Genomic DNA, 14,156 nt, shown 5'->3' on the forward strand with positions numbered 1-14,156 from the left:
AGTAGTAACAAGTTAGCGGGACTACCGAGTGCCGTGTCTCAGCACACAGACTTAGTCAAACGCTCAGCCTCCCCCGTCAGTGACTGTTTTTGTCCTTTTTAGGGGGGTACAGGGGTAAAGTTGTAAAGTTTCATGAGGCGGTGATTATCCTAGAGGATAAAAATGATCAAGTTTCAAAAAATGGTGTTGCTACAATGAAATAGCTACTATTATTATACTGCTACTATCATCACACATGAATACATTTGGGCTCATTGGATCCACAACAGTCTAAGCTTTACAATCATACCCAATTTATGCAATTCCAAGACTGTTTAGGGACCTGTATTAATACTGCATTCAAAAAACTGCATGCTTTATGCCCAAAACTGCATGTGATTATTATAAAGTGGGCATGTCTGTAAAGGGGAGACTCGTGGGTACCCATAGAACCCATTTTCATTCACATATCTTGAGGTCAGAGGTCAAGGGACCCCTTTGGAAATGGCCATGCCAGTTTTACCTTGCCAAAATTTAGCCCAACTTCCCGGAGCGTTATTTAGCCTCCTTCCCTCAGGGACAGTAAAGTCAGAGGGTTAAAAGGTCACTGAAACTTTTAGTGTATATGATGTGTGCACAATCATTTCTTCTGATCTATTTTACAGGTCATGGGTAAATGTCTGTTATCAGTAAAATATATCTTTTTTAATTTGACTTGGTATGTTGATTTTTACATTAGGAATTCTGGTGCTGCTGGAATTGTAAAACCTCAGCAGATTACTTCAGTGGGCTGTATTATTGTTTCCTCTGCTGTTCCCGAGCTGCTAAACCAGCACATGAGCCCCAGACTGGCCATAAGCCAGCTCCCTACAACTGCTGTTGGCCTTCACTGTATCTAATCAGGCCTCGCGGCCACAGTGTAGATCACAGGGGCAGAGCAATAATGTGATATGTTTAATGGTCCCCCGTAGCTAGCGGATGTAAATTGAATTTATTTATTTCGTGGTTGCATTGTGATATGGCTTTGATGTGGAATGGCTCCACTCGGATCAAACTTCATCTCTAATCTTGTTTGCTCCCTCAGAGCATTTATTTCTGCTGACCATTGGCCTCGCATTACTGTGAGGAGCTGACAAACTCTGCAGAGATTAATGAATCTCGTAGCTCTGTTTCCGGGCTTCACTCTGGAGCCGCTGGGATCTGTGCCACAGGATATTTTCTGTGTTTCGTGCTTCATTTACAGTACTTATGCTACAATTGTGTGGAAGGCCACTTAGTCTCAGAGGTCAATGCCAGCCTGGTATAAACATTCTCCATGCATTGTTTCATCAAAGGTAAATACTCAAATTTAAATCAATCTGATTTAGGGTTTGCACAACATCCAGCTTTAAACATCATTATGGAAATCATATTTACTCAGTCTTTGTCAAATGTCAACACTTTAGCCCTAAGCAAGATATCTCAACACCTGTTGACCAGATTGCAGGTGAATAGTAATGGTTTCGGTGACCCCTGACCTTTGCTTTTTCCGCCGCTTGCGATCCAAATTTCCCTATTGTACATGAGTAAAATCAAAATCTACTCAAAAGATTGCTGTTACATTTACAGAGCACAGTCATGCTGCCCATGAATGCTTTTTCAGGACATCCTTAGGAATCCTTAGGAACCACATTGCATTTTACATAAATGACTGACATAAATTAATGCAACAGTAACACATTATAACCTTATATTAAAGATGATAAACTTACACACACGCATAGCATCATTAGCATTCATTTGGAGTTCTGTTTGTGCACACTGTGCACCCACTTTGAATGTTATCAGCCGATGGAATGGGCCTCATCAGCTGTTATCAGCCTCCTAGATATGGGTTAGATGGGGCCTGCTACATCTACTAGTAGGTTCAGAAGACGGTTATCATCTATTCCCATGTTGATCACTGATACGAATAAAAGAAGGCAACGGCAACCTCTAGTGGCCGTGGTAATTGTGATGGGAGCAAAGGAGGAAGTCAGTATAAAGAGCAACAACACAGGACTTTCACCAAAAGTCCACGTTGACTTATTTTACCTTACTTTTGTTTCGTAATGTACGTACTTCACAAACACCAAGTAACATAGACTATGTAACAAGCGTAGTTATTTTAACCACGATCTTTAACCAAACCTAACCAAGTAAGTTAAGTTGTTTTGTTTCAATTCACAACATTTAGTTTCACTTTCACTTTCCCAACACGGTATAGGTGCAGTTTGGCCCGTCTGAAGCATTAGAATGGTAGTGATAACCGCTGATAACGCCCATTCAATCCGTTGATTACATTTACAGCTCAACAGTACACTACAAGATGTTTCTGAAAACATTTGAGGCGAGAAATAGTCATTACAGTAACAGAATATTGATTCATATTTGATAAGCGCTGCCTAGTTTGACCATTTGATCAGAGTTCACGAGTGACTGACAGCTGCCCTTGTTGAATGAACACCCAATAGGAATGCTCTCTCTCTGAAATGACCTGTGATTGGCCAAAGTCTCCCTTCACAGGCTAGATTTTCTAAAGCCTGAAAACAGAGCCATGAGGAGGTGCAGAAGTGTTTTCTCACAAAACACTTGAATAACAATATGCTGAAAGGTTATTATGGATTTTTTTGCGCAATGATGCCAAAAACATTCTGCCTACTGCAGGTTTAAGTGAATTTGTAGCTCATAACAGTGAGTATGTTGTTCTTCAGTCACAATCCATTTTGAGTGTTGAGTGCCTCCAGCTACTACTGTGGAATAATTCTACTATGAAATTTGCAGACCTGTAAAATGAAGTGTTACCAAAATATTCATATTAATAATGACTTGACATCTGGATGTTTTCAATAAGGAGCTGCCATTATATTAGAGGTGGGTTTGAAGAAAAACAAGCTCTCTTCATGTGCTGTTTTAACTGTATTCCAGATATTTTCTGCATTGTCCTAATTTTGCGGTGATCCACTGGGAGAGCAGTCTTGACAGAGAGAACGGCAGAGAAAAACAAAGAGAAAGATGGAGAAGACCTAGCAGCTCTGAGGAGAATCCACTGGGGCTACACCCCTCTTCTCTCCATCCTCAAGAGGCCATCAACGATGATAAATAGCCAGCAGGAAAGAGAGGATGAAGGCACAGAAACACCCAGATCACACATAAAACAGAGGACCACAAATGATGAGCCGAATAGAAAAGAACAAGTGAAGAAACAAATTGCTGACAGACTGTGGTCTAATCTATGTTGCAGTGAAAATGCAGCTCTCTTCTTTATTCCCCCACTCCCTGAGAGTCAATGAGCCATAGACATACAGTGGAACCCCCACACCCACCCTCCATCCCTGCAATCCATTTTATTTATGCTTTATTGCAGCAGCCTCTCAGCTCAGCGGCAGCCCGTGGCAGCAGAATGTGGACATGTTGTTATAGCAAGATCACCCTGCCGTTTCTCTTTCAATTAGCCCAACATGCATGGGGCACTAGACCTCCCACCTAGAGGTAAATCACCCAGTAGCACCTAGAGCTCTCGTCCTCTGATGGCCAGCTGCTCTATGGGGCCAATGAAAGGACACGTGGGGTTTGTAATGATGGGGACCATGAAGGAACTTATGAGGTGAACCATACGAAGCTGATGCTAATGTCTTTACTGCAGCCCACCAATGGGGATTCTGCAATTAGGCTACTGTCCAGTCCTTCAATGGACAGTATTTTGTGTCAACATTCACTGTGTGTCTATTTTGGCCCTGCTGGCATGATTATGACAATGTTAGTGAATCTGAAGTCTAACACTTTCAGTAAGACATTTAGACAACAACCAGTGAGATTGCCATGGACGCTGGTATGGATGCCGTAATTTGTCAAAGAAGCTGCAAATAATGGAGGGTCACGGGGTTCGACCATGACCATCTCAAAAAGGGAACACGGGCGTAGTTGCAGATTTCGTGATGGAAGATATGTAATGTGTTGGCCTCTTGTGCAAACATATTTACAAAATGTGTGGGAAAAATACGTTTTTAATCGCTGATAAGCTGCCATCAGTGAAACTCAACACTTCCGGCAGATGTTCTAACAATGACAAGAGCTCGACAACGATGCAAAAAAATGGCAAAGCAAACTGAAATTAAAGCTGAAAGCGGCAATGAACGGGCCCTCGCTCCTCCATGCACGTCAGTGGTACCAGTGGGATTCCTGTCAACCCAGCTGTGCATTTCCGCAACTTTCGGATACTGCATGCACGACTTAGACATTATTTCCTGTGTGGAGTGTGTGGTGCTGGAAATTATGTGTTGCAAATTTTGTACCATATCCTGTGTCCATTATGTGGCGCTAGAGAACACACACGCTAATCATGTTGCTGTATATCATGTGTAGACACCATGATAGCTTAACACCATGTAAATTTCATGTAAATCGTTTGATCTTTGTCACATAAGGCCGACTTCCTGTTGTCAGTAAGTGGCGCTATGACTATGACTCAATATGGACATTTGGCTGTCTTCCGGTCTGGACTGTGGACCTCGCAATAGCAACGCCGTTCCATGAAAACAAAAAAGCTTCGCAATTTGGCATTGTGAAGTTTCTTGAGCAAGGCGCCCCAGAAGCGAACTGGCACCTCTCATCAGTCCATACATGGTCCATACAGGGACTTGAACCGGCGACCCTCCTGTTCCCAAGCCAAGTCCCCGTGGAGTGAGCTGTCTCCCCACACAAATATGTGAAATACTTATGAAAGAAGGACATAAAGGCCTACGTTTAATAATTAATAAAAGCCTGTTTCAAATGATGGGCTGATTCTTCTTCAGGTAAATACAGGCTTCGGCCAGAGAAAGTTTTCGACTCCATACGTCACAACCGTGCAAGTTGCAGATGGTCTTTAGTTCCTCATCCTTTTGGTGACCTGCTGATCTTTCCTCTAGCACCACCAGGTCAAGTCAGTCTATAATCAAGGTCAACATTTTGCAGTGATCATTACTCTGGTCCATGAAGATATCTCACAAGCTAATGGCTATATTCATGTCAAAATTCTATCCTACTTTTTCACTAGTGTCATCGTGTATATAGGAAATATCAAACTAAGCATGAAATGCTCTGAGTACATCTAGTCTCCCCAGAGGACAAAGCTTTTCCACTTTAAACACTGGATGGCAAGGTGTTCTTAGTCACTAATAGACCAAAGAATGTCCATATTTAGTATTGTTTTGTGCTAGAAAAAGTGAAGTAGCGCTGCTAATAATGACATTACTGCAGGTAATTGCTGGTTACTGCAGGTTGTGTTTTAGCATACGCTTACATTTGTCTGTAAAATGTGGGATGTCGCAAAGGACATGTAATGTAAATTTGTACAAATGGCTACTGAAACCAATTTATAGTTACTGATTGAGAGGAAATTGTCTCTGTGTGGGAGAGAGGAGGTAGAGAGAGAGAGAGAGAGAGAGAGATTAGACAATTTTAGCCCCTCTTATTATCAATGTTTCATAAATAACTATATTACAATGAGAGCCACTTCAACGCAGCAGGAGAAAGAATACTGCAGCAAAGTAAAAGCTGCTTAAAAAGTCACTTTACAGGAGCTGCAGCAGTACCAGCAGAAGACAACAGACCATGCTATGCAATAACATTACTGAATTACTTTTCACATCACTGTTGTCTGACCTTCCCTCTACTTGAATTTGTGATGTCTGCCGAGTAGGTACCGTACAGTGGCATTTTAGAGCCGCTTTGCTGAAAACAGCTAAAAACTCGTTGAGAAAGCTCCATAAAGCCGAGGGGAGCTGCAGTGACCCCTTTCACATTGTTTTCACATTGGCACATTGTTATTGTACAAATATCAATTACATTTTTTTTGCAATTGCCAAGACACAAAAACTGGTACTTGTGGCACAATTACTGAAACCACTCAGCACCACCACTACATAGCGTAGGGCACCAAGTGCTGGAGGGGCACGGTAATAGCCTGGCCATAACGTCGGACCGAATGGCCCCAAAAAAGACAACAGAAGTCGGGGGCAGAGAAGAGAAAAAAGAAGAAACTATACAATAGATGACTGTTGCGCATTGCTTGCAGGTATTTTTTTTTATTTCAGTAGGCAGAAATTTTTGGGCATTACTGGGCAAAAATTCCATAATAACCTTTCAGCATATTGTAATTCAAGTGTTCTGAGAGATAACTAGACTTCTGCACCTCCTCATGGCTCTGTTTTCAGGCTTTAAAAAATCTAGCCTGTGACGGGAGACTCTGACCAATCACAGGTAATTTCAGAGAGAGAGTGTTCCTATTGGCTGCGCTACGTCGGGTCACAAACTTTAGAATGTTACAGCTAAACCGTAAACTACAAGATGTTTCTGAAAACATTTGGGGAGGGAAATAGACATTACAGTTACAGAATATTGATTCATATTTGATCAGCGCTGCCTAGTTTTACCGTTTGGTCGGAGTTTGCTAAGTGATTGACTCGTGGCTCTCATAGACGGCAGCTGGATGGCAGACTCCATATCAGCTCTGATTGGTTGTTTTCCTCCGGTCTGTGAAATCTTGCAGATGCCATTAGGAGCACCGGAGGACACCAGAGGAACATGCCTTTTTTTCAAATTACCTGTCTCATGCACTACTGTCAGGATATAGTGACGGTTTTATAAAAATAACTTTTTTTAAGCATATTTGCTCCAATATTGCCTACTGCTGCTTTAAGTGTTTGCTTTTGCAACAGATGTAAGATATGTTGTATGTTGTGTATGTTTTTTTTTTATTCATGTGTAGAGTTTGGACAAATAGGGCCCTAGTCTCAGAAGTTGTGTTTAAGCAATTGGAAAACTGTATTTAAAAAAGCAAAAAAGTAAGGCGTTAAATATGTTGTTTCCGTCACAATGGGGTCTGTTTACAGCAGGGGTCTTACATAAGTACATAAGTAATACTAACATGTATTTACTATTTGCTATGATCTCAGCTTGGGCTTGGAGACAAGACATGTTTCATTTGAAAGACGCGGCATTTACAATGGCAAGGAGGGTTGACGAAACATGTTAAGTTGCATTATGGGAAATGTAGGATCCAGTGTTGCTGTTTCAATTCACCATTTTTAAAATGTGTCATTTGTGAGTCCTGTAGGTGCGATACTAAATTATTGAGGTAGCCCTTTAATCAACTGTTGTACAGTATACATACAGCAACATCAGTGCATTCTGGATTTTTCTTGGTTAAATGGCTACATGTTGGTAAAAATGTATGTTATCTATAAGCTTAAAGCATTTAAATGTTAAAAGTTAAATAAGTTCCTATCGCAGACATTGTCCCAGTTACCAGTAACAGTCTCCTAAATAAGGATGTTCTCCTTCAGTTTACTGTCCTGTGACCTGACAGCCCTGCTGATGTTCTATATTTATAGCACAATGAAATCTCCTTTTGCTAACAAAGACAAATGGTCTATTAGCGGTCTTGCATTTTACATGGACTGATGAAAAATACATACATCTTCCTCTGCGCCCGGACATCAATAAAGAAACTGACAGAGGGGATTCATTTACGCCTCGCTCATCAGAGCTCATTGAGAATGATTGAGCGTGACAGGCTTGCACAGGAGAGGACACTGTGGGTGGGAAATATCCTTCAGTGATGAGATTCAATTTCACACAATGTCATAGCCTCTGTGGGACTGGCCGTTGTCTGTGTGGAGGGATGGTTTACCGTACAGTCAACTCTGGACTGCAAAAAGCTGCACAGCGTATTATAAGACCCATCTGGACCACTTACAATCAACTTGCATTTGACGGTTTAAATTGAAATGTTTCATCGTTTAAAGAGAACGAGGAAATGAATCATTCTTCTGAGAGATTTGTCATAATGCTGGTGCAATGACAGCTGGTCTGAGTCACAGTTAGAATGGAGGACAATGAGACACAATAAAGGAAAGACAGGTGTGAATGTCATTCAATATGAAGGGGCCTGTAGTGTGACCTGGAACATTTAGGCAAAACAGTTTAAACTGTGAAATCTCTAACTGCATATTTAGACATAATGAACGTACTGTAGTTAGTCCATATTTCTTTAGGAAAAAGTTAACATGATACACATTACTGCTACAGTGAAACATGAACTATGACAGTGCGAAATTTCAGGTTTAAATGCTAGCCAGTTTCTATACAAAACACACTTTTCATTATTCCTTTAACACAGCAGGTGCTAAAACAGAAAACCTATAAATAACAGGAGCTTCATGACTGCTGTCACCTCTTGTCTTACTCTGCCCTACCAACTAATTAAAGATCAGAAAGAGTTCTATTTCAAACTTACTTACTTTTGTACAATAGCTACTGTCAGGAAAAGTTAAAGTTGGGATAATTTGTTTTCACGGTGACATTTTCTGATCGTGTCTGCTTATGTGTTCAAGCTTAAATCCAACTGATAGCTTGAAATGGGTTTTTTCATCAGTCTCTCAGAAGTAAGAAAAGAAAGAGCAGAAAACAGCAGCACAGCTAACAGAACACACAATGAGCATCAATATCGTCATTGTTTGGTTGTCTGTTAAAAATTGGAACCAAGCCAAAATGTTTACTGAAAGCCACATATGCGTACATATTGTATATGGTCATTGAGTTTATCATCTAATGAAATGCATTTTAGCTTGTAGAAAAATAAGACAATCATGTTGAAAATTGGTTCAGTCTATACGTACCTCTAACCTCAGCATGCGTTGGGCTGCGGGTTTTTTGGTACTACAATCAGGGACTCCAAAATTGGAATGTTTAAAATTCAATACAAAGTGGGTTTAAAATTGCATTTATCAATCATTTTGGATTAACAATGACTCAAATCACTATGTGTGATATTAAATTGGTTGCTAGTGGTGACAAACCCATAAAGAACAATCCTATAAATTAGGTTTATATACTACTAATTTGCTTTGCAGGATACATTTTGAGGGAAACATAATTGCTGCCTGGATTATGTTCATTGGAGTAGTTTTTTTTTTTCAGTAAAGGAAGCGCCACTGCATGGAAGCAAGAGGTCAGGGTGGCTGTATAAAGCAAATTACTTTTATTCTGGAGACCAAGGTTTACACAACAAAAGCACTTTCTACAGAGCTTTTTAAGGTCTTAAAACACATTCTTCTTTTTCTGGCCCACTAACTCCACTCTCATCTACATTGTTTCCAGCTGCAGGCAGCCGTTTTCAGTGACAAAGATGTGGATGGGTCCAACAAACACAAGGCTTTCATCCAGGAGACCCCTGTTTGTGTCCCGTGCATTAAGTTTCACTTTCACGTTACAATCATCTGTTCGTTCGTGTCCCGTGTTCACAACGTTCAGTTTCATTTTCACTTTGCAGACGTAGTAGTTTTAAGCCCAACTATGTCGTTTTTTTCCTAAACTTAACTATAGTGGTTTTATTGCCAAAACCTAAATTGACACCAAGGGGCGTGACAAAGCAGCAGTACGTATGTGACGAGTTGGGATGAGAACATGTTGCAGCGGCATTAATGTGCATTGATGTGCTAACTGAAACTAAAGGTCAAAAGACAACGTCAGAATGTTGTAAAGTGATACAAACACTTGTGTTTTCCTTCCCTCCGCAGCTGAACACTGTAATTTGTCACTGAACAGATCACCCCATGTCTGTTTTATGCTCGACGGACTCAACTGAATGCCAGACCTATTTGTGTGTGCTGCTATTCCTGTTAATTTCTGATATGGCAGTAATTTAATGCAGCAGAAAAAAAGGCAATTTGACTCCCCCCCATAATTAAGTAATAGAACAAATCCCGTTCCAATTACATCTTCATAACAACCAAAAGAATATTAGATACATGCCCATATTAAATTAATTTGTCAGCATGTCAATGGTTTATAATTATCCAAGGAACAGAATGAGCTGGTCCATCCGCTCAACATTGAGCTCGATATCCCAGCATCACTCCTGCGATGCAAGAGTCAAATGGGAGACTACTGAGTGTTTTCCATCAAGCGATTAGATGGAGCATGCAGCTCTTAAATTCACTTTACATCAATTGTATTGTATTCTAATTAGGGTTTTCTGGGGTTTTGAAAAAGGAGATACTGACACCAGCCATTTTTAATTGAAGCAGTTAATCGCTGGTACTTTGTGCCAACATTTAATATCAATATATTTGGGCATTTTATTGCAAAGAGAGTTTTATTGTTATCAGGGTGGACCATCCTCTGAAACAGCTTTTACACATTGAAAGGACACTAGTCTGTTAGATAAATTTCTGGGGTCAGATAGTGTTAGTCATTTGATCAATGGTTCATTTAAAATACTGCCATTCCTTTCAGCTCTATGGAGCCCTTAAAGGGACTGTTTGTAACTTCTTACAAGTATAAATCCATCCGGGTCGGTGTCCCATGCGCGCTCACGTGTGGCTACGCTGTTCAGACTCAGACTCCAACACAAACTACATGGAAGCACCAAAACCGCAAAGTTCTATCTAGTGAAGCCCGTCTGTTAAACAGTGTTGGTCGCGGTCGTAGTACACGGGGGAGACCGTAGCTTTGGTCTCCAGGGCCGGAGTCTCTGCTGTGCTCTGCTCCTCTGCTCCTCTGCTCCTCTGCCTGCCTGCCTTCACTACACACACCGCTCATTCTCGCTCAGCTCGCTCCACCTCATGTTTGTGTGTGCACACTACACACTGCAGAATAGCTGGTAGCTCTGAGAATATCTAGTAAAAGTACAGTGGACGTTTGTGCAGAAATAAATGCTGCAGCTCCTCCAGACCAACAGACGTTTCCCATGTCTTGTGAAGTGACGGGGCTCCGCAGCGAGTAACGTTATCGTCTCCGACCAAAACTCCGGTGTCTCCCCTGTTCCCTCCGGCCATGGTCGGAGGGCTGAGGCAGGAAAAGCCAACACTAGGATCAGCAGTGATTCATGGAGAGACCTTCATCTGGTCAGCTAACATTACTGCCAAGCAGGTGAAATATACAGTGATATTGTGGTTTTAGCTGACGTGTGTCGCCTCACTGTTTTGAGCGATGCTCGTTCATGTCTATGTAGAGCGAGCACAAGCGCGAACCCGATGCTGACTTTCGTTGACTTAACGGCCACAGGTGTCGCTGTTAATAAGCATTTCTGATTCTTACAAACAGTCCCTTTAAGTATTATTGCGGTGCAGACTCTGGGGGCCTTATCCGACACCCGGGGCTAAGCGGAGGTTAGCCCAACTGTCCTTGCAATTTTCAGACCGACGCAGTTGTCTTCTTCACACTCAGAAACCACGTTGTGTAAATATTAATGCACTTGCGCCCATCTGTGCGACCATGGGCGTGTAAGTCAGGCGCATTGTCCTGTGTTTATAGAATTAGGTTTATGATTGCGTAACCTTCGTTATTCACGTAGTCATAGACCCCATGATTGATTATAGAATGTATCACCCACCCAGTAATGCATATTCATGAGAATTTGTGGTTTGTGGATTAATCAGTAAAAGTCACTTCATTACCTGTTAATGTTTGAATCAATAACATTTGAATCCATCAGATACACCTTTGGATCTCACATTTTATGTAACAGTAGACAGGCCTACATAGCCATTTTGGCATGGGCATGGGAATGACGTGGAATAAAATTACTTCCCTGGGTCACATATTGCGTATCACCTCACACACTGAATTATACAATGAGATTTATTGTGCAGCCCATGCCTTATAGGCTGCTTCCTGATAAGTAAGAATATTGCCTGGGGATGTGGTTAGAATTTCCAGAAGGATGTTGTATATGCACGTCAGAAGTGACATATTGCAAACTGATGTGAGCATGTTCTGAACATGTTCAACCATGAATACAATTACATATTCATCCCTGGTACCTATCTGTCATTCTCCTCCACTGCTGCCTGGTCTGCACTTTCCTTTCTCTGCCTGGGAACAATACGTTGCAACAGCAACTCAATGTGATGAATCCTATCTCAGCCAACACATGCACTACTTCACTGTCCAAGCCATTGCAATCCAAAACATTGAATGCACTGATCAACAGCTCTTTTCAGACAAAAAAGCCACGGAGGGAAGGCTAGCTTCTAGAGGGATTTGAATGGTGAACAAAAAAATTTAGTATTTCTGTGGTGTATGTCTGCGGAAAGTTTTAGCTCAATGTGTGGGAGCTTTAAGTGGTATAGTTCTGTCTGCATTCTAATCAATGGGTCAGTGCAAATGCACTTATTAAGGGAAGGTGGGAGGAGCTGAGGAGGGACGAGAAAACCACACAGACAGTTATCACTGGTTTGAACCTGCTCATTAAGCCTTAAAGTGGCAGTAGGCAGTATATTTTTGGCATCATTGGGCAAAGATTCCATAATAACCTTTCAGTATATTGTAATTCAAGTGTTCTGAGAGAAAACTAGACTTCTGCACCTCCTCATGGCTCTGTTTTCAGGCTTTAAAAAATATATTGGCTGTGCTCCGGTCATATGACCAGAATTTTGCGTTCCTTCAACAGATTTTTCAATGGTGGCCGTGTCACAAACTTTATCATTTTACAGCTAAACCGTGCACTACAAGATGATTCTGAAAGCATTTGAGGCGAGAAATAGGCAGTAACGTAACATGATATTGATTCATATTAATCAGCGCGGCCTAGTTTGACCGTTTGGTGGGAGTTTGCGAGTGATTGACAGCCGGCTTTCATAGACAGCAGACCACAGATCAGCTCTTACTGCTTGTTTTCCTCCTGTCTGTAAAATCTTGCAGATGCCGTTAAGAGCACCGGAGGACACCGGAGGACACCGGAGGACACAGAGACACATGATTCTTTTCAGGCTACTTGTTTCATGTATTACTGTCACGATATAGCGACCGTTTTATAAAAATAACTTTTTTGAATCACATTTGCTCCAATCTCGCCTACATCAGCTTTAACTCTCTGATTATGTTGGGAAAAAGTTTTCACAGTCCTGGTTTAAAAACATTACACTAAGCAGATGATGCTGTCTGAAATGTTTTTTATTACCCGGACAGTAAAGTATTTTTTATCCTTCGGTAGAAAGTGGAGTCCAAGCAAACAGGAGCCCACAACTGGCTCACATCCTTGCTGGCACGCACACATACACACACAAACACACACACATACACACACACAACTATCAAAGCTTTATAGTTCTTCTCCCATTTGGCCAGTAGTGGTGAGAAACTAGCAAACACAGCACAGATTGCCTTTAAGCAGCAGGTAAGAAGTTTGCACATGCCATCTGCGCTTTGGAGGGCAATCAATGGAAACGAGCATAAAGGAAAAGAGATCAAGAAGTGGAATCTCTACACAGTTTTCAGGGGCTGACCAGCAGGACCAGAGCTGACCCCGTCTCCTGGGGGCTGTTAAAACGCCATCACACATTTACAAAACCCCTTCATGGATTTCCACAACAAAGGCAGCTGCAGAAAATGACTTTCAGTTAGCTGGCTGCAGGATAAAGCTTTTCATAATTGCTGTATCTTTTAGACATGTCCAGTACAATAATTGATAAGTTACAAAGATAATGTATTAGTTAATCATTGTGGCTGACTGACAGCAACAAAACCTTTTTCTTAACAAGTGGTAGATAACATACACTCAGATACACATTGCCTACAGCCTGCCAGGAATGAAAGCCAGGCACACATGTGCTTGATCTCACGATGAATCAAGTCCATCTCCAGAACAGTCAAGAAGTCCAATTCCAAAGAATACACTGAAGTATGCTATGTATTCTGGGCCCCTGTGCCAGAATGACTTATAATGGACACCTGACACCAATTAGGAAAAACAATATTTTCCATGACCATTGTATGCTGTGTGCAAATCCATGACCATGATTTGCACCTCAAAATTCTAGTTTCATACATACAGGTGGAATTTGTCTTGTAGGACACACTTACCTTGGTATCTGAGCAGGACGGATCCAACCTGAGACCTCTGGCTGTGGAAGCGGATAGAGATCTGATTGCTGTGGCTTCGTACTACCAATCCCCTCATCAGAATGGACTCATTGGCCAACATGGTGTTCTCCCCGTGGCCCGCATCTTCAAACACCACCTTGTCTCCCTCAGATAGATTCACATTCATCACCTGACAGAAAACAGAGAAAGGATAAGTGTATATTATATGTTATATGTGTTGTATAAAAACAAAACAACAAAAGATCCAGATTCTGGGATCTAGAGTCTCTCAGGACCTGAGGCAGGAG

At 41.5% G+C, this 14,156-nt stretch overlaps 1 protein-coding gene across 1 annotated transcript in view; it reads right to left on the reverse strand.

The window, feature by feature from the left end:
* The window catches only part of LOC119491725 (seizure protein 6 homolog), a 177,419-nt gene that overhangs the window by 45,294 nt on the left and 117,969 nt on the right, over nt 1–14,156 (reverse strand). Inside the window, exon 4 of the mRNA XM_037775926.1 lies at nt 13,849–14,038. Within this exon, the coding sequence (XP_037631854.1) occupies nt 13,849–14,038 (190 nt within the window). The remainder of the gene's footprint in view (nt 1–13,848; nt 14,039–14,156) is intronic.

This window comes from Sebastes umbrosus, chromosome 7, assembly GCF_015220745.1.
Source record: "Sebastes umbrosus isolate fSebUmb1 chromosome 7, fSebUmb1.pri, whole genome shotgun sequence".
Taxonomy (NCBI): Eukaryota; Metazoa; Chordata; class Actinopteri; order Perciformes; family Sebastidae; genus Sebastes; species Sebastes umbrosus.